The sequence below is a fragment of the Sorghum bicolor genome, chromosome 8 (assembly GCF_000003195.3).
Source record: "Sorghum bicolor cultivar BTx623 chromosome 8, Sorghum_bicolor_NCBIv3, whole genome shotgun sequence".
NCBI lineage: Eukaryota > Viridiplantae > Streptophyta > Magnoliopsida > Poales > Poaceae > Sorghum > Sorghum bicolor.
The window spans coordinates 57081452-57099848 of NC_012877.2; the positions used below are offsets into that span (position 1 = coordinate 57081452).

At 42.0% G+C, this 18397-nt stretch overlaps 3 protein-coding genes across 5 annotated transcripts; 2 read left to right on the forward strand and 1 right to left on the reverse strand.

Moving 5' to 3' along the window:
• Positions 1-3882, forward strand: LOC8074255 (probable inactive purple acid phosphatase 1). Its single transcript, XM_002442330.2, has 13 exons — positions 1-75; positions 154-559; positions 658-749; positions 846-912; positions 1044-1166; positions 1289-1381; positions 1600-1729; positions 1838-1919; positions 2048-2180; positions 2285-2490; positions 2579-2704; positions 2793-3102; positions 3204-3882. The coding sequence occupies exons 1-13, from the start codon at positions 47-49 to the stop codon at positions 3507-3509; spliced, it is 2103 nt and encodes a 700-aa protein (XP_002442375.2). The 5' UTR covers positions 1-46; the 3' UTR covers positions 3510-3882.
• Positions 6248-10996, forward strand: LOC8068123. 3 transcript variants are annotated; one of them, XM_002442331.2, is made up of 5 exons: positions 6248-6674; positions 6979-7855; positions 9635-9841; positions 9955-10067; positions 10149-10996. In XM_002442331.2, exons 2-5 carry the CDS (start codon positions 7057-7059, stop codon positions 10902-10904), a joined length of 1875 nt encoding a protein of 624 aa, XP_002442376.1. In that variant the 5' UTR covers positions 6248-6674; positions 6979-7056; the 3' UTR covers positions 10905-10996. The 3 variants fall into 3 exon arrangements, with proteins under 3 accessions (XP_002442376.1, XP_021302229.1, XP_021302230.1); XM_021446554.1 differs by having other exon boundaries at positions 6249-6674; positions 9928-10067; XM_021446555.1 differs by having other exon boundaries at positions 6249-6674; positions 9931-10067.
• LOC8068124 (probable inactive purple acid phosphatase 1) lies at positions 14666-18185 on the reverse strand. Its single transcript, XM_021446532.1, has 12 exons — positions 17948-18185; positions 17685-17776; positions 17535-17601; positions 17297-17419; positions 17083-17175; positions 16813-16942; positions 16613-16694; positions 16380-16512; positions 16102-16307; positions 15880-16005; positions 15484-15796; positions 14666-15169 (listed from the first exon to the last, which is right to left on the reverse strand). The coding sequence occupies exons 1-12, from the start codon at positions 18113-18115 to the stop codon at positions 14864-14866; spliced, it is 1839 nt and encodes a 612-aa protein (XP_021302207.1). The 5' UTR covers positions 18116-18185; the 3' UTR covers positions 14666-14863.

Below are 18397 nucleotides of genomic sequence, written 5' to 3' on the forward strand. Positions count from 1 at the left end.
TATATGGAGCATCCCGACAAGGGCTACCTCGACAGCAGAGCTCTCCATGGCGACGGGCGCCCCTCATCCATATTTGTAATTGCGCAACTTTGAACATCAACATGAGTACTTCACTGTACACTGACACTGACAGATTCAATGTGCGCGACGCAGCCAAAGCTCTGCATTCGTGGCCGGCGTTCAGTTCCTGACGCCACTCTTGTTCCGGGAATATTCCACTCCTGCTCTCCTCCATGATTGGATACTATTTATCCGCAAATCCAACACTGTTCCTCATCAAGCTGCTACCTTTTTCCCCCTTGGAGATTGCTACAGCAAGTGGTTGGGGATTTCAGCTGCTAGCTGTTTGTTTCAGGGGCAGGGCAGCATGAGGGCGCCGGTTCTGCTATGGGCGGCCACCACGTGGCTGGCCGTCAGCGCCGTGGCTCACCCTGGCAGAGGCGGCGGCGGCGGCGGCGGCGGGGAGCAGCCGCTGTCGAGGATCGCCGTCGAGAGAGCGGTCCTCGCCGTCGACGATGCCGCGCACGTCAAGGCGTCCCCTTTGGTTCTTGGGCTCACGGTCAGCAGCTCTAGTCCTCACCGCCACTCTTGTTTGGGGAGTCAATTTCCGGTTCACTGACAAAGTTTGGGGGGAACCTGTGGATTGTGGCGCTGCAGGGCGAGAACAGTGAATGGGTGGACGTGGAGTTCTTCCATCCCAACCCATCCAGTGACGATTGGATCGGTGTGTTCTCTCCTGCGAATTTCAGGTAACAGCTAACAGTATTGGTGTCTGGCTAATTGATGCTCCTTTGCAAAGAAAGGGCACACATTCAATCTGATGTTTCTTGTTTGGGCATTGTCAGTGCTGCAATCTGTGAGCCTGAGAATAAGAGGCAGTATCCTCCAGTGCTTTGCACTGCACCTATCAAGGTCAGCATGTACCCTGTTCTGTTTAACTTTGTGTACAATAGCATGCCAAGTTTCAGATTTTCTGAATGCGTATATTTTTTTAACCCTGACTGGTTTATCTCCCCCATATCTTCTTCATTCGTTCATTGCAGTACCAGTTTGCAAACTTCACAAATGATGGCTATAACAAGACTGGAAAGGGATATCTGAAGCTTCAGTTGATCAACCAGAGGGAAGATTTCTCGTTCGCACTTTTTTCAGGAGGCCTCTTGAAGGTAAGCCAAAAAAAAAGTTACTAGCATCTTCTGAACTTCTCTACTTTCCAGTATAATTCTGAATCTTTGAAGATGCATTCATTCATGTTGTCCATCTGAACAAAAAACCACTCGTGTAACAGCCCAAGCTGATTGCTGTCTCAAACAAGGTAGCATTTGCGAATCCAAAGGCACCAGTCTACCCACGTTTAGCACAAGGGAAGTCTTGGAATGAAGTAAGCCTTCTTGTCATTCTACAATTGCGACAGCTGTTACAGTTTCATGGATTAGACAAAACCTTGTACAATGTGCATGTTTTTTTAGAAGAAACTATTTTATTAGTATTCTGCTCTCAGCTCCACTTTGTATCAACAAAGGATTCATACATTGTGGAAATAAAATTAACTACGCTCACCAATCTAAGAATGAGACTCTATTGTCTTTGTTTTTACAGATGACAGTCACCTGGACAAGTGGCTATGATATTACCGAAGCGGTTCCTTTTGTTGAATGGGGCGAGAAAGGAGGACGCCGCTTTCTTGCTCCAGCTGGAACATTAACATTTGACAGAAATAGCATGTGTGGTAGGTTATTATTTTCCTAATCTCTCTAGAGATGAACCAGGAAGTTTTTGACAGTTCACAGTTTACTAGCCGATGTATCAGTCTTTTAATTCTAACCTGCAATCTCAGGTGCACCAGCCCGAACTGTTGGTTGGCGCCATCCTGGTTACATTCATACTAGCTACCTGAAGGATCTGTGGCCAGACTCACCGTATGGCTTCTGTCTTGCATTTGTATTTGACTATTTATTTAAACATCTCCATATGTTCAACCTGTTCTGGAACTGTGACAGAGTCAGCGTGAGCTAATAAGCAACATGTTAATTTGCAAAAAAATCAGGTACACTTACAGGCTTGGCCACAGGTTAATGAATGGGACCCGCGTCTGGAGCAAATCATACAGCTTCAAAGCATCACCTTACCCTGGACAAGATTCTTTGCAACGAGTCATCATATTCGGAGACATGGGAAAGGTACATGTTTCCTTCCATGTCATGTCTATCCTAGTTTCAGTCAAATCACAAATCGTTATTTTCATTCTCAAATGCACTCAATCTCCCGACATATTCTTTTACAGGCAGAGGCAGACGGTTCAAATGAGTTCAACAACTTCCAGCCAGGTTCACTAAACACTACTCACCAGGTCATCAGTGACATAGAAAACATCGACATGGTGGTCCACATTGGGGACATCTGCTACGCGAATGGCTACTTGTCTCAATGGGACCAGTTCACTGCACAGATCGAACCAATCGCTTCAAGGGTGCCATACATGATTGGCAGGTCAGCTGAGTGTCTCAGTTCGATATACTTCCTTATGTCCCTCCCATGTATTCCTGTATACTGTTAACAAAAAGAGGAACTTTTGCAGTGGTAATCATGAGAGGGATTGGCCTGGCACTGGTTCATTCTACGGGAATCTCGACTCCGGCGGAGAATGCGGTGTCCCTGCCCAAACCGTGTTCTACACACCAGCTGAGAACCGTGCAAAGTTCTGGTAACTACAGTTAAGGCCATAGCAGTTTCTTCAGATGCCATTTCTTAACTTTGTTACTGACTGAACTGAACATTTGGTCCTTCTTCAGGTACGCAACAGACTACGGCATGTTCAGGTTCTGCATCGCGAACACAGAAGAGGACTGGAGGCCCGGGACCGAGCAATACAAGTTCATCGAGCAATGCCTGTCTTCTGTCGACAGGCAGAAGCAGCCATGGCTCATCTTCCTCGCGCACCGCGTTCTTGGCTACTCGTCCTGCGCCTACTACGAGTTAGAGGGCACGTTCGAGGAACCCATGGGGCGGGAAGCGCTGCAGGAGCTCTGGCAGAAGTACAAGGTCGATCTCGCCTTCTATGGACATGTCCACAGCTATGAAAGGACATGCCCAGTCTATCAGGTGTGCCTTCAGTTTTCAGTTTCCATCCACAATCAGCACAATTGCTTGAAATTCTGCAGTGAAGCACTACCTGACTGTAATCTTTCAAAACTTTTTTGCAGAGTCAATGCGTTGTCGAGGCGTCGGACCACTACAGCGGCCCGTTCCAGGCGACGACGCACGTCGTCGTCGGCGGCGCAGGAGCCAGTCTCTCGAAGTTCACCGACTCAAAGATTCAGTGGAGCCACTTCACTGACTTCGATCATGGCTTCGTCAAGCTCACGGCTTTCAACCACTCGTCCCTGCTGTTCGAGTACAAGAAGAGCCGCGACGGCAACGTGTACGACCATTTCACGATCTCGCGGGACTACCGGGACATCCTCGCTTGCTCCGTCGACAACTGCCCCTGGAGCACACTGGCTTCATGAAGTCTCGTGATCTAGCATTCAGACAAGGAATTCAGTTCATGGGGTGGGTCTCTTGCAGTTGCAGGGCAGCGGCGATTCAGTTACTGTACATAGTTTTTTTTTTGGGAGTGCGCCAATAAAATGAGGCATTTTCTTTTCTGCCTGCATACCTGCAGATGAAACAGTGGGTGCCTTTTGTTCTACTCATAGCTATACTAGTAATGTTTTAGTAGGATGAGGTGCAGTGCTTTGCAGTTTGTCAAGTTTTTTGTTTACTTTTCTTTAAATAAGGGTAGATTCTCTAGAACCTAGGATGAAAAACAAGGTGAGCACGTGGGACTCAAACTCAGGTGGTTGGCAACGAGGCAAACAACAGGACCACATGCTGGTAAAATATTAAGTGTAAACATTAAGATCTTACTTTTCAAAAATTGAAACTATGTATACCAATAGTGCAATTGTAGATATGTATTATCATAAAATTTGAGATTCAAACTCGTTTTGCAAATATTCATATGAAAATACCAAATTTCGTTTGCATATGCACTTAGAGGACAAAATTCATGGAAGTGCATATGCAAATAAAATTTGTTATTTTCATATGATTTTTTGCAAAACGAATTTGAATCTTAAATTTTGTGACAATGTATATCTACAAATGCACTAGTGGTGTGCATAGTTTCAAATTTTTTTAAAACCTTCTAAGTATAGTTTTGCAAAGCGTTTTCACGATTGCACTAAAGATGTAGTTTGCATTAAATATTTTGTTGGTCTTCTTTCTGTTCTAGGCTCAGGACTTGTTTGATTTGTGACCATAACTTGCCACACAGGTTAGTTATGCTGTGGTTTTTGAAAGTTGTTTGGTTTGTTGCCATACAACTATGATGTGTCATGCATATGTTCTTAACATCTTGCTCCATATGTCCATATGTTATACATTTTTTTTATCAAGCTTAGCCACAAGTGTGACTTTGATTTTGCTCACCACACTTTTTATGAAAGCCAAAGTTTGCTGAATGCAAATGTTAGATTTGGCAAACTACAACACCAAATAGACCTTTGTGGCTGAACAAAATCGATGGAATATTTTAGTTGTAAATATAATTGCTAGAAGAAGCTTTTCTACTGTTCACTCAAAAACAAGGAGGAGGAGGCTTCAGAAATCTGGACTCAGAATCTACTTTTTGATCAGTAACCATTTATAGTCAGTTGTCTGTTGTCTTTGTCTCTAGGTTTGTGCCAAACCTACGTTTGCCATCATCTCTGAACCTGCTAGTGTTAGGCCTCGTGATGTCCAACAAAGCAAGCATGTGTGGGCCAAATGAAAGCCTTACCAATCTTTGTTTTATGAGGAGAGGGGAAATTCCATGTAGGAAAATGTCCAAGAAAAAAGTCCCCATTGGTTGTCCTGTTGAAGTTTCAAAGCCATGCTTTCCCTCTGCAAAATGACATGGGCCCATCAGCATCAGATGTACCTCTCTTGGCATCAAGCATCAGACATTCCCCACCAAGCATTCTTTAACTAATCCTGTGCAAATCTGAGTCTTGTTTTTTTTTGAAAGCTTGCAAACAATTACAAGTAGACAACACATTTTTATTTGTCTTAAAAACCTTTTCCTTCCAGAGCTTTATTTCCACAATATTAGTCTAAAATATTGGAGGATGGATGTGCATAGGTAGTATCGAAGCTTACTAGTCGATGTGGATATGAACCCTATTATAGAAGCTTTTTTTTTTGTAAAAAAAAAAGTTTCAACGTCCAAGTGCAGTGCAGGCGACGTGGGCCTGCGTCCATTCCTGTCATCAAGGGCTGGAACCACAGAGCAGGACACATTGACGGCTGGGATGGAAGAGGCCGGATTATCTTTTTGCTTTGGCAATGATGTAAAGGCTAAGCATCTCTTTTGCCTGTTCCCCGGAAAACTAAACAAAGTGCGGTCCTTGGACACTGTACTGTACACAGGAGCCGGCCATTATTCAAAGGAGAAAAAGAAGGAGAAAACCCAATGTTCATTGGATGGTTTTTTATTTTAATACTAATTTGTTGTGAGAGAAAAAACACTGTCAAAGTAGTTGCTGATTCTAGCTAATAAACTCAAGCAAATGATGGGTTTTGTGCTCTCTTCTGTCTTCTACCTTTTCTTTTCTATTATGTAAAACAAACTTAGGGTGAAAAAGATTGTAGAGCTCTTTCCAAACAAAAAAAAAAAGATTGTGAAGTTGAATATACAAATGCACTTGCCTTTTCTGTTGTTGCAAAACTAGCAAATTAGGTGGGTTGGTGTAGCAAGAAAATGCAATGATTCATATACATACATCTCACCAGGACAACCTCTAATGACCCAAAAATAATAGTCATTAATGTCTAGGGAGGTAAATTAGCAAGAAGTTAAGAACTAGAGCCAATTCAAACAGCGTCAACACATGTATTCCCATCATTCTAAATTATACGCTGTTCTATAATATATATAATAAAAAACTACATATATCTTTTAAAACTAAATAGATACGCGAAGGCCTCAATGCCTTTTTTTTTTAAAAAAATGAACTTTTACAATTTTCTGCTGGTAGCATTTTCATATACGACAACAAATCCGTTGCTTTTGCGATGAAAGTTTCTCACCGACCGTTTGTGTGGCGGCATCAAATTTTTTCTCCACCAACAGCACAGTAGCACACCATTTATGCATTTATTCATGGCTCAAAAATTAACTGTGCCCCAGCAATTTATTGTGAAATTTTTAATATTTTTTTGGCGCTGTCGTGGTCCTTTACTCCTGTGCTTGGTGGTTTGGCTCCTCCTCGGGATGTTCTTCCTGCCTGCACCCCCCTCCAGACCAAACCCCAAACCCAAGCACCCAAATCCGACCCCCAAATGCCATGGTCTGATGGATGCTCCCCTCCTGCTCTAGCCCCACCTTGCGCCGCCTCGCTTCCTCCCTTCGCGACGCCGGCATTTCGTGGCCGGCGGCGGCGCCTTATCCACCTCTGCCCTTCTTGTGGGTGAGATAAACAGCGGGGTTGTTTTTCTTTACCGCTGTTTCTGAAGGTTTCGGGGCCAGCTCAGCCGGATCCCGGCTCCAAGAACGCCGGCGCCGGCCCCGGCCCCGCCGCTCCCTGGACCTGGTGGAGCGGAGGGGAGGGGAGATCCATCCGGAGGTGGAGGTTCCATTTCTTGTTTTCCTGGTGAGTAATCCTAGGTTGCTTTCTTGTTTAGATGGTTCTTGGTACTTATGTCCTGACGGGCTGCGGCTGCGAGCAGGGAGTTCGAATCTTTCTCGCTTTCTAACCAAATTTACAGCACCGATGGTTGGTAGTTGGTACCCAAAGCGTTGGTGTAGTGTAGTTTATTTTTCCCAAAGATTTTTGGGGTTCACTGAATGACTGAACCCGTATTTCAACAGCCAGGCCGGCATATGCTTTATGGTTTATCTTTAATGTTGATGAGTTGAAGCTTTGTGCATGCTCTAATAAGGTTTTGTTCATGTAGATTTCCCAAGCTACTGCGGACATGAAGATGCTTCTGTGGTGCTGTTGAAGAATTAGTGCCAGTCTCAGATTTCTCCCGATGGATAAGCACAACAACCCCAAAAATGGGGAAGTGGGGAACAATGTGTTTCGCAGGATGATTCTTAATCAGATTGCTGGGGACTTAGGTCTGGATGAGGAGAATGTGCCTTGCAATACCCCGAGAAACTCTGTTCACTCTGCATTTCGAGGCTCATCAGGTGGCAGGGCAGTTGCTTCTACTAGTGGCAGCCACAACACTGATTCGGTGAGCCCAGGCGAGTATGTGGGGGATCCTGGATCCCTACTGAGTTTACAACCGTGGATTTTTAGAAGAAACGGCTCACAGAACCATGGGGAACGTGTGCTTGCGAGTGGCAAAGGCAAGAATCCGGTCGATGTCCTTCGAGAGGGTCAAGCTGTCGAAATCTCTCCAAGGAGCCCTGGTCTTGGTTCTGGGCCTGGAAGAGGTTCTGGAGCTCTTAGGAGCAGAAGATCTCGTAGGAATTTGATGAAACCACTTGTGCCAATGGACAACTCCTACATTCCACAGCTTTACAGTGAGAACTTTGAAATTGAAGAATGCACGTTTGCTCCAGCTCCCTCCCCAGCTTCTGTTAGGCCATTCATTGTGACAGATGGTAGAAGGATAATTAGTAAATCACGCTATGAGCCAGTACCTCTGCCCTTTAATATTGGATTAGACAAGGAAGAATGCACCTCATTGATGCCAGGAAGTCTGATTGGAATTGCTCCTCTACCTGAGCTGAAGAAACTCAAACATGAGTCTAGAAATTCATACGGTGCAAGGCTTGGTCTGTCTGGTTCTCAGCAAAGTAGCAAATCACATGAACAAGCAGGTAATTACTTTCAGCATCATTCCTCAATGTTTGCTACATGATTATAGCTGAGGAATCCGATGCTTAAAATAATTACCTTCCAAAATGTTCTCGCTATCATATACTATGCATGAAATGGAAATGAGTCAAATACTGCATTCCTTGGACATTTTGACACCCTCATGTATTATGTTGTCATGATAGGCAAACTTCCTGACTTCATGTTTCTCATATCGATTAGGTCTGTCAATGCAGTTTGAAGTAAAAACTAAACATTCAAAATAAAGTGTTAACTCCTAAGATAAATGGAAATCTTATAGTTAGACTGCAAGAATTTTAGACTTTTGTCATAAGTATATGCATCGTCCTTTGTCCTTTGTGCTGTTTTGTTACTGGTACCGTTACTATCACATAGGAAACCTTCATCTGCCATTTTTGTATAAACTCAAATCAAACATCCATGGTCAGGTAATACTAATTAATTGTACCTGTAGAGAGTTTGTGATGACTCATGTCTTATGGACTGTGGAGCTTCTGTTCCTTTTGACTGATGATCCCAGTTGAATTATCTTGTGACTTGTTAACTATTATGCCATACTCTTCAGTCTTCACTAGTAAGTTCTATCATCATAATTGAAATATCGAAACAAGGGTTCCAACCTCCAAGACATGAGTTATTCTATGCTCACTGTTCTGACATCCACTGATTTTTGTTGCACTAAGGAGAAGAAATACACAAGAAGTACAAACCCCAACACACAAACGAACACACTCAAACACACCCAACTTCAACAAAGTCACATTTGCACCAGGTACAAAGAAAAACATGACATCCACCAAGCCACTTTGCAGCCTCAAGAGACGACTGCACCCAGCTGGCTAACCCCCCAACTCCACTAGACACCACAGCTCACCCTCTTCCAGGATAAACCTTAGGATCTGCTGAACATTAGGGGAAGCACCATTGAAAAACGAAATCATTGCAGTGTTTCCACAGCATCCAAGACAGAATTAAGGCCCAGCTTCATGCTGCCCCAAATGAAATCATTAATCCTCAAGCAACAGTCACTGAGTGCCACATATCTGGCCTGAGGGGAAGGGGAGAGTCCAACTCGCTGGAGGAGAAGAATCCACACCTGCCTGGAAAACACACAGCCTATCAAAATATGTCAGATGATCTCTTCTTGATTACATAAAGGGCAGTGGCTCAGGTGTGGAAGGCCCTTCTTAGCTAGTCAGTCTGCTGTCCAGCACCTACCATGTGCAGTAAGCCATAAAAAAAATTGTCATTTCTTTGGTGCCCAAGTTTCTCCATATAATACGACAGAACCAAAGAAAAATGCTTGTAACTGACTTTGCAGAATATTGGCCAGACTCAGTAAGCCTCCACAGTAGACATCAGGCTGCAAAACAACATCATAAATGAACTCCCAGATATCCATGTATTCCAAAATAGCAGCAACCGAGAGGGCACCCTGAATGTCCCGAATCCATTGAGAATTTGTGAATGCTTGTAATCATATTATCAGTTCTCTGAGTTCACTTTTCATTTATATTTCTACTACATACTTTCCTTTGGCATCATTGGTAGTACAGTTCTGTAGTCTAATTTCACACATAACCTCTTTCACTTGCTGCTAATAACTGTAATTGGAGTAAATCCCAACCAGTAAGGTTATATTGAAGGGTGACTTCTCTCTATGAGTGGCATGCTGCTTCATTGGATTCATCCCATTTTAGATTTTTTCCCTCCTCTTTGAAGCATTTGGCACATCCTAAATATGCATATTTGATCTGCAGGTTTACGTGATCGACTCCTCCTATTCTCTGTTGGGGTGAGCATTGGTATTCTGTCGTCTTCTCTGTCAAACAAGAAGGAATTTGATACGTTGAAGGGCACACTGAAACAAATGGAGAACTTAGTTCAGGATTTACAAGATGAACTGGAGATGAAAGAGGGTTTAACTGTGAAAGAATTGCCTAATGAAACTTCTAGCGAACATGATGGTAAAGTATCAATTGTTTAGAATTTTCTTACAACATTTTTAACTTATTCAAACCAAAAGCTTATGTATCTTATCTGCCGATAATAGTAGATGATAATATCAAACTACACGTAGTTGATCCAGAGCCAATGAGCAAAATCGAAGCTGAGCTTGAAGCTGAGCTTGCAAGACTGGAACTTAATATCACTTCAAAACGTTTGCAAGAAGAAACATCTGACTTTAATGAGGTAACTATCTTTCACCAAAATATCCACATACATCTGTATATGTAGCCTACAATTCTATTTATTGAAATTCTGCATGTGTAGGTTGACGAGGAGTTCATTGGTGACATTGTTTGTGGGGAACTGAAAGCTGATATGATCCCTCGTGACCACACAGATTACAGCAGTGAATGTGACCATGGCAGGGACAGCAGGGAAAGTTCCCCTGATTACACATGTGGAGCAAACTATCCTGTCTCACCTAGAGATCTCAGCATTCGTCTCCACAAGGTGATCCAACGACGGCTTGAAGACCGGATCAAGGAGCTTGAGTTAGCAATTGTCCACAGACAGAAGCAGACGCAAGTGCAGATGATGGTGACTGATCAAATATTCTCTGAACGAATACGCTCAAACAGTGAGTCAAGTTCTTCAGGCCAGGGAAGTCCCATTTTCATACAAGAAACTAGCTCCTTGGCAGAACCATATTGTCTAAACCTATCTGGAGATGCACTTGAAGCTTATGACGAAGCTTATGAAGAATTCATGAGAATTGCTGACTCCCCATGCACCACAAGTACAAACGGGAAGCCACAGGCAACTGAAGATTACTTAGTAGACCGTGGTTTAATCTGGGGAATGGAGGACAGCTCTAGGAAGCTGAAAGAAGTGCCCACTTGGGAGAGAGCTCTAAAGAGTGAAGATCCTAGCAGAGATCAAGAAAGTGATAGAGATGAGTCAGGTGACGACGATGACGACGACGACTGTAAAGTGCTGATTCAGCAGATTGTAGAGAGAACTAAACAAGGTTCACCTGTACTCGTTAACGCTCAAAAACTTCTGTTTTCTGTGGATCAATAGGCCACTGCACTGTACACCATTGATTTTTGAGATATAGTGTGTAGTGTTGAATTATTAGAGAAAATGAAAATATTAATTGTTTTGAGGTTTCTTCTCGTGATATCTTTTCAATGCTTACGTAACGCAATTGAATCCCTTGCTGCTGGAAAAGTTTTTGGATTTGGTTACTGTAGCATTTTGTTTTATTCGATAATTAGTGTTCAACTAATTAGGGTTAAAAGATTCGTAAGGCCCAGGCATGTTCGGACAAGGACATTCATGTGAACATGTTGTAAGATCCAGCCAGAATACTGGGCCGGAAACCGAACCAGATGAAACTGAAAAACGCATACAAGAACACAGACGAGAAAAGCTAGCATATGAAGGTATCGGTAAAATGCAACTAGGCACAGCTGGCCTTTAAGAATGACACATTTCACTGGAACATAATGAAGTCGGCAAGGCATTGTTTAGTTTCCACTCAAAATTTTTTCATAAGTCAATACTTTTTCTGCCAGTCAGCGGTGTTTTTCTCTCATAATAAACCAGCGAACAAATACTTTTAGCCATAAGTTTTCAAACAAGCGAACATACTCTTGGACACATACATGGAGCATTAAATATAGATAAAATAATAATTAATTTCACAGTTTGCAAATATTTTACGAGACAAATCTTTTGAGCCTAGTTAGTCTATGATTAGACACTAATTGCTACAGTTATAAATATGCTACAATATCCTATTTTTTCGCGAACTAAACAAGGCCTAAATCAAATGTTTTGGCTACCAGATACCAAGCCTATTCATCAATATTCTTCATGTGGCATCCAAGAGTTGGGGCAGCCATTCACCATGATTGCCGAGTGCGATGTTTCTAGGAGCACCTTCATCCAACGACACCATTGGTTCTGTTCTCGATTTTTTAAAACTTTATCAGCCTGTTTGCTTGAGCTTATCAGCCGAATCTATCAACCATTCAACAATGTTTTTCTCTCAAAAAATCAGCCAACAGGTTATCAGCTAAACGATATGCAACCTTGTAGTCAGGAATCCTGTTTGGTCGTCAATCATTGACTGGATTTGGCGTTGCAACCTTGTAGTCAGAATTTTGAAGATGATCTTGACCGAACAGTTTTGTAGGGACTGACCTAAAATCTTTTTGGGGGCGGCGTGGCACCTCTGCCCTTGGGATCAGGACAATGTGTATTCGAGGCCCTACGTAACACTACTTTTTGTGATTTTTTATATAAAAAAACCAATGAAGAGAGTGACGAAACAAAGAAAGACACTACTTAATCATACTGTTTGCTTAAACTTATCAGCACAACTTATCAATTATGATGGTTTGTTGTCTTTCAAAATAAGTGATAAAAGGGTTCTCTAAAATGACTTGGCCTTGTTTATGTTCTGGTATTGTGTTATTAACAGCTATACTAGTTTGTTGAAAAAAAAATGCAGAGAGGTAAAACTTAAAACTTACTGAGAACTTGTTCCCTTGTATACAATTATTGCTAGCTTTTGATTTAGTTGCTTCAAACTGTGTAATTAGTTTTTATTTTTGCCTATATTTAATACTCCATGCATACGTCTAAAGATTCGATGTGACGGAGAATCTGAAAAAATTTGCAAAATTTTTTGAGAACTAAACAAGACCTTAGTCAGTTGCACCAGTTTTAGTTTGCCCTATTGTCACCGTAGTTCGATCCAACAAAGTCAGGGATGGAACTAGACCAAATTTAAAGGAGGTGTGTTGTTCCTCTTTCAAATATAGTTTTAAATTCATACAAGATCCACAAACTATTTTTCTCTGTCTTAATTTCCTCTCACACCTTGGGCCTTGTTTAGTTCACCCCGAAAACTAAAAACTTTTTAAAATTTTCCGTCACATCAAATCTTGAAGCACATGCACGAAGCATTAGATATAGACGAAAATAAAAACTAATTGCACAGTTTGTCTGTAAATCACGAGATAAATTTTTTGAGCCTAGTTAGTCTATGATTGAATAATATTTATCAAATAAAAACGAAAATACTACAGTGTCAAAATCCAAAAAAATTTCGGAACTAAACAAGGCCTTGGTGTAGTGGTGGGACCCACAGCTGGGAAATAGTGCAAGCGATCAGCGCGGCCTGCAGCGACAAGCTCATTCACTTTTCTTTGTTCTCTCTCCCACATTAAAATATGTTGAGCTGTCTTGGCGTTACGATATCTGATGTGGTTTTACTGTACGTGCCCTAAGTTGAAAGTTTAACCATAATTATTGTTTTTTTTATTTTGGCGTGAGTGTGCTCGCACCCCTAGGCAAATTAAGTTCAGTCACTGCAGCCAACATCAATGGTGTTCTTTAGCCCGAGTGAGCTATGTGACCGCTAATACTAAAAAAATCTAAGGGGACATATGCTACTGTAAATACACTAAGTATGTATTACATGTATTTTTTTTCTTATATATCTGTGAAGCCCAAAAGGCATAAGCTAAGGCCTTGTTTAGTTCCGAAAAAAAATTGAATTTCGGTATTGTAGCATTTTCGTTTTTATTTGACAAACGTTGTCCAATCATGGACTAAATAGACTCAAAAGATTTATCTTGTGATTTACAGGCAAACTGTGCAATTAGTTTTTGTTTTCGTCTATATTTAATACTTCATGTATATGCCGCAAGATTCGATGTGATAGAGAATCTTAAAAAGTTTTTAGTTTTTGGGTGAACTAAACAAGGCCTAATTCTAGTACGTACTATGCATCATGCTTCTCATGCTCTCATGATAGTTTAATCGATATTTCACGTTCTATTAGTCCGTATACTATTCTACCTTTGTATCGATACATGATAATCACCAAAACCACGTTAGGCCTTGATTGCACACAATATGCTCGAGAAAAAGAAAAAAAAATGAAAAATCCATTCAACTACAAATTTGCACTGCCATCACTAAAAAGGTGTTTTTAACCTTTTAGTATACTAATTTATTTCTTAATGTTTAGTAACATTATTTTTCCCTATTTGGTTTTGATAATTAGTTTTTATCTTTTACTACACTATATATGCTTGAGAAAAAGAATAAAATGAAAATTCATTCAGTCCCAAATTTGTACTAGCACCACTAAAAAGTGTTTTTACATGTGGCTCGACAGATTGAGACTAACAAAAATCATGAAAAAGATCACATGTACTCCCTCCGTTCCAAATTATAAGTCATTCCAACAATCTTGGAAAGTCAAAGCTTTTCAAGTTTGACCAAAAATATAGAGAGAAATATAAAGATTTATATCATAAAATAGGTACACTATGAAAATATAACTAACAAAGAATCTAATGATACTTAATTGGTACCAAAAATGTTATTATTTTGCTATATAAATTTGGTCAAACTTGAAAAACTTTGACTCTCCAAGATTCTTGGAATGACTTATAATTTGGGACGGAGGGAGTAGAAATTGATTTATCACACGAAAGTATATGTGTTTTCGTTTTCCAGGATTTAAACCCACGATACCTTCCTTTGCACAAGCTGTCATTTCCATCTGACCATGTAGTGGTTGTTGATAGTCTTAAGCAACCGCATCTAAAAATGGCATTTATAGTGATAATTCTTAAGATCTACAATTACCTCTATTTTTAGAGGCCGCTGTCTAATACCCCCCCCCCCCCCCCCCCCCACACACACACACAGTACTGCATAGGTGGTCACTATTTCTAACAGAGCCTATGTACAGTAAGAAAATGAGGCGTCGGCAAAAATCAATTTTTGTACCAATGCAATAAATGTACTCCGGTTGGAAAAAATTTTAGAGTTCGTTATCGAGTTGGAGCTTGCAGCGCCAAACATACCTGTAAATATTGTTTTCTAGAGCATCGACATTAAACACAAAGAAAATCATAATGATTCCGTTAACTAATTACTAGATTTGACAGGGTATCAAACAACAACATCACATGACTATATCAACATGTCTCTACATAGGGTTCGGAGCTTGATCATACGGCTAAGGTGTTTCGGGGGCAATTGTCGATGGAGCAGGCCATAATGTCACGGTAATCACGCGAGATTGTGAAATGATCATACACATTGCCGTCACGGCTCTTCTTGTACTCAAACAATAGGAACGAGTTGTTGATGGCTGTGAGCTTGCCGAACCCAAAGTCAGAGTCCCTGAAGAAGCTCCAATATGGCACATTGTTTCTGAATGTAGAGAGGCTTGCGCCACCGCCACCAACAGTGACATGGGTTGTTGCGTTGAATCGCCCGCTATAGTGGTTAGATCCATCCTGGACACATCGGTTCTGCAAATAGAGAAACTGTCATGCTAATGATTTTGTACACAGTAAGTTACTACTGAAGAGACTTTGGACTGTAGCAAATCCGGCAAATAATTTCCTTCTCATGTAACTTTTTTTTTTAAAAAAAGAACGGGTAAGAGAACTACCTATTATATGAATTGATAAAGAACAAAACAGGCCAAGAATGGACAGTACAAATCTGACTACGAGAAAGCGGACAACAGGATTACTGACAGGATGATGAAAACTAATAAACTACCAAAGTTCTGAAAAAAATAGTGTCTGAAACAGAAGTACAAGTTCAGTCTTGTTCTTGCCTGATAGATGGGGCAGGTGCGCTCATAGCTGTGAATGTGACCGAAAACCGCTAAATCAACCTTGTACTTCTGCCAAAGATCTTGGAGCCCTTCCCGGCCCATCGGCTCCCCATATGAACCCATCATGATCTCATACCAGCCGCCCGATGAGTACCCAAGAACCCGATGTGCGAGGAAGATGAGCCATGGTTGTTTCTGCCTGTCGACTGACGACAAGCAATGCTCGATGAACTTATACTGGTCGGTTCCTGGCCTCCAGTCCTCTTCAGTGTTAGCTATGCAGAATCTAAACATGCCATAATCTGTCGAATACCTAGAGGTCACAATAGTTTCAGCCGTAGTAGATGTAGAGTTTAACTTAAACAAATGATGGTTTTGGGTTTATGTGGTAATTACCAGGATTTCGCCCGGTTCTCGGCAGGGACATAGAACATTGTCTGAGTAGGAACACCACATTCGCCACCAGAATCGTTGTATCCATAGAATGATCCGGTGTCAGGCCAATCTCTCTCATGATTACCACTGAAATTGAGAAGAGTCGTCACATATTTACCATCATAACATAATTAAGATACTATAGTTATTCTTGAAAGTTCCTGAAAAATGAACTGAACTGACATGCCAATCATGTAAGGCACAGTTGACGCAATCGGTTCTATCTGCTCTGTGAACTGATCCCACTGGGACAGATATCCATTAGCATATGAAAGATCTCCAATGTGGATGACCATGTCAATGTTCTCCAAATCATTGATGATCTGTTTGGTTGTATTCAGAGAAGCTTGCTCGTAGTTACCGTACTCATCCGAGCCATCTATTTCTGCCTGAAACAAGTAAATGTAAGTCAAAGACTGAACTAAAGTGTAAGAAAAATATAAAAATCATCAACAGCACACCTTTCCCATGTCCCCAAAGATTATAACGCGTTGCAAAGATTCTTGCCCGGGAAAAGGTGATGCACGGAAGCTGTAAGACTTGCTCCAGATGTGAGTACCATCTGACAGCCTGTGACCAAGCCTGTAAGTGTACCTGCAGCATGAACAGAAAGAAACAAACATCACAGTTCCTTCAGGCAACGTTTATTTCTTTAATACCAGGATAGATCCAAAGAATCAGTTTAGATGCATACAGGGCATCAGGCCACAGTTCCTTCAGGAAACTCGTATGAATATAACCTGGATCGCGCCATCCGACCGTCCGTGCTGGCGAACCTGCAGTCAGTGTTACAGAAAAAATAATGTAATATGTAAACATGCTATGCTAATCAGTACATGTACATACAAGAAACTTATTGCAAAGTGAAATAATGCCAGTTATTGATAAACCCACCACACATGCTGTTCCTTCCAAATGTCAGTGTTCCAGCAGGAGAAAGAGTTCGGTCTCCGCCTTTAGGGCCCCATTCCACAAATGGCACTGCTTCCTTGATGTTGTATCCACTTGTCCAGGTGACTGTCATCTACCATGATATTAACAATCCAGTCACTGAATCATAGAGAGATAGATAGACGCCGACAGAGACGTATCAAAATGCATTGTCTCTCAATGAATCATGCATTGCACCAGCAGCAAATCAGATGAAAAGAAACTGAAACTCACTTCATTCCAAGACTTCCCTTGCGCCAAGCGAGGGTAGACAGGTGCCTTTGGATTTGTAAACGTCACATTGTTTGAGACAGCAATCAATTTGGGCTACACATTACAGTTTATTAAAACAAACTGTCAGAAAAATACCATCCAAAGTATCTTATGGTCGTAGTTCATTAGACAAAATTAAAGTTGAGAACATGAGCTGAATTAATTGAAGCCTTACAGCCGAGAAGCCTCCAGAGAAGAGGGCAAAGGCGAAGTCCGCTCTCTGGTTGATCAGCTGCAGCCTCAAGGATCCCTTCCCACTCTTATTATAGGCATCATTCCTGAAGTTTGCATACTGGAACTGCAGGTGTGAACTCACTCAACCAAATTCAGTCTCTGATGATCCATGTCATGTACGGTACTAATGTAGTAGTAGTAGTAAGATGGAAGAGCAAGTAGTACTGAATACTAATAACCTTTATCGGTGCGGTGCATAGATATGGTGGTTGGTGCATCCAGTTTTCAGGCTGGCAGATTTCAGAGCTGACCACATGTGAATGAAGAGATGAACTGTCATCATCTGAAGAAAGCCCACAAGATGAAATGTCATATGTTGCAGAGCTCACCTGAAACCTGAAGGCGAGAAGACGCCGACCCAGTCGTCGTTGGAGGGGTTCGGCTGCGAGAACTCGACGGCCACCCAGTCACTGCTCTGGCCCTGAAACACCACCAAGTGATCATGTCCATGTCCCAAGCCGAGACACGCAGGATCAACAGCAAATTAGCAAGCACGTTTCCAGTTCCAGGAAATTGGAGTGAGCACTGAGCAGTGACTGACTGGAAAGTGGTGCTGATGAAGAGAAGGGAGGGAAGCAGAGAGGAGGTAAACCTTGAGGCCAAGAACCGTGGGGTGAGCAATGATGCTGGCTGAATCGTCGAGAGCGGCCGTCGCCCTCTCGATGGCGATCCTCGACAGCGGCTGGTGGCCGGCGTGCAGCACGTCGGCGCAGCCCAGGACGTGTGCAAGAACCGCCCATAGCGCCACCAGGAGCCTCATTGCTATTGCTATTGCTGGTGCACAATTGAGTCGGATTCATGAGGGGGAACTGAAGAACTGAACAGGCTTCGTGTCGTATATATATGTATGTATCTCTGGTGAAGGAAGCATTGCAGACTGATCACTTCGAGAATCAGCTTTGGTGCAGGGGAGTAAAGAAATGGAGATCAGCTCCAAGGGACATTTGTTTCCATTATCTTAAAAAAAAAGCTCATTGGAAGCCGCCAGCGCTGACCGACATCTCAGCCAGTAGGCCAACAAGTGGGGATACTAGATGATAAG

What these genes read in the sequence shown, in the direction of transcription:
- LOC8068123 (XM_021446554.1), top strand. Translation starts at nt 7,057, where the DNA reads ATGGATAAGCACAACAACCCCAAAAATGGGGAAGTGGGGAACAATGTG. An exon ending in CAAATCACATGAACAAGCAG is followed by an intron (nt 7,856 to 9,634) that starts GTAATTACTTTC and finishes TTTGATCTGCAG; the next exon opens with GTTTACGTGATCGACTCCTC. An exon ending in AACTTCTAGCGAACATGATG is followed by an intron (nt 9,842 to 9,927) that starts GTAAAGTATCAA and finishes TGCCGATAATAG; the next exon opens with TAGATGATAATATCAAACTA.
- LOC8074255 (XM_002442330.2), top strand. Translation starts at nt 47, where the DNA reads ATGGCGACGGGCGCCCCTCATCCATATTT. An exon ending in GGCGCCCCTCATCCATATTT is followed by an intron (nt 76 to 153) that starts GTAATTGCGCAA and finishes TGCGCGACGCAG; the next exon opens with CCAAAGCTCTGCATTCGTGG. An exon ending in TATTCGGAGACATGGGAAAG is followed by an intron (nt 2,181 to 2,284) that starts GTACATGTTTCC and finishes ATTCTTTTACAG; the next exon opens with GCAGAGGCAGACGGTTCAAA.
- LOC8068124 (XM_021446532.1), bottom strand. Translation starts at nt 18,115, where the DNA reads ATGAGGCTCCTGGTGGCGCTATGGGCGGTTCTTGCACACGTCCTGGGC. An exon ending in TCTCTGGAGGCTTCTCGGCT is followed by an intron (nt 17,176 to 17,296) that starts GTAAGGCTTCAA and finishes TGTAATGTGTAG; the next exon opens with CCCAAATTGATTGCTGTCTC. An exon ending in GTGCCTTACATGATTGGCAT is followed by an intron (nt 16,006 to 16,101) that starts GTCAGTTCAGTT and finishes TCTCAATTTCAG; the next exon opens with TGGTAATCATGAGAGAGATT.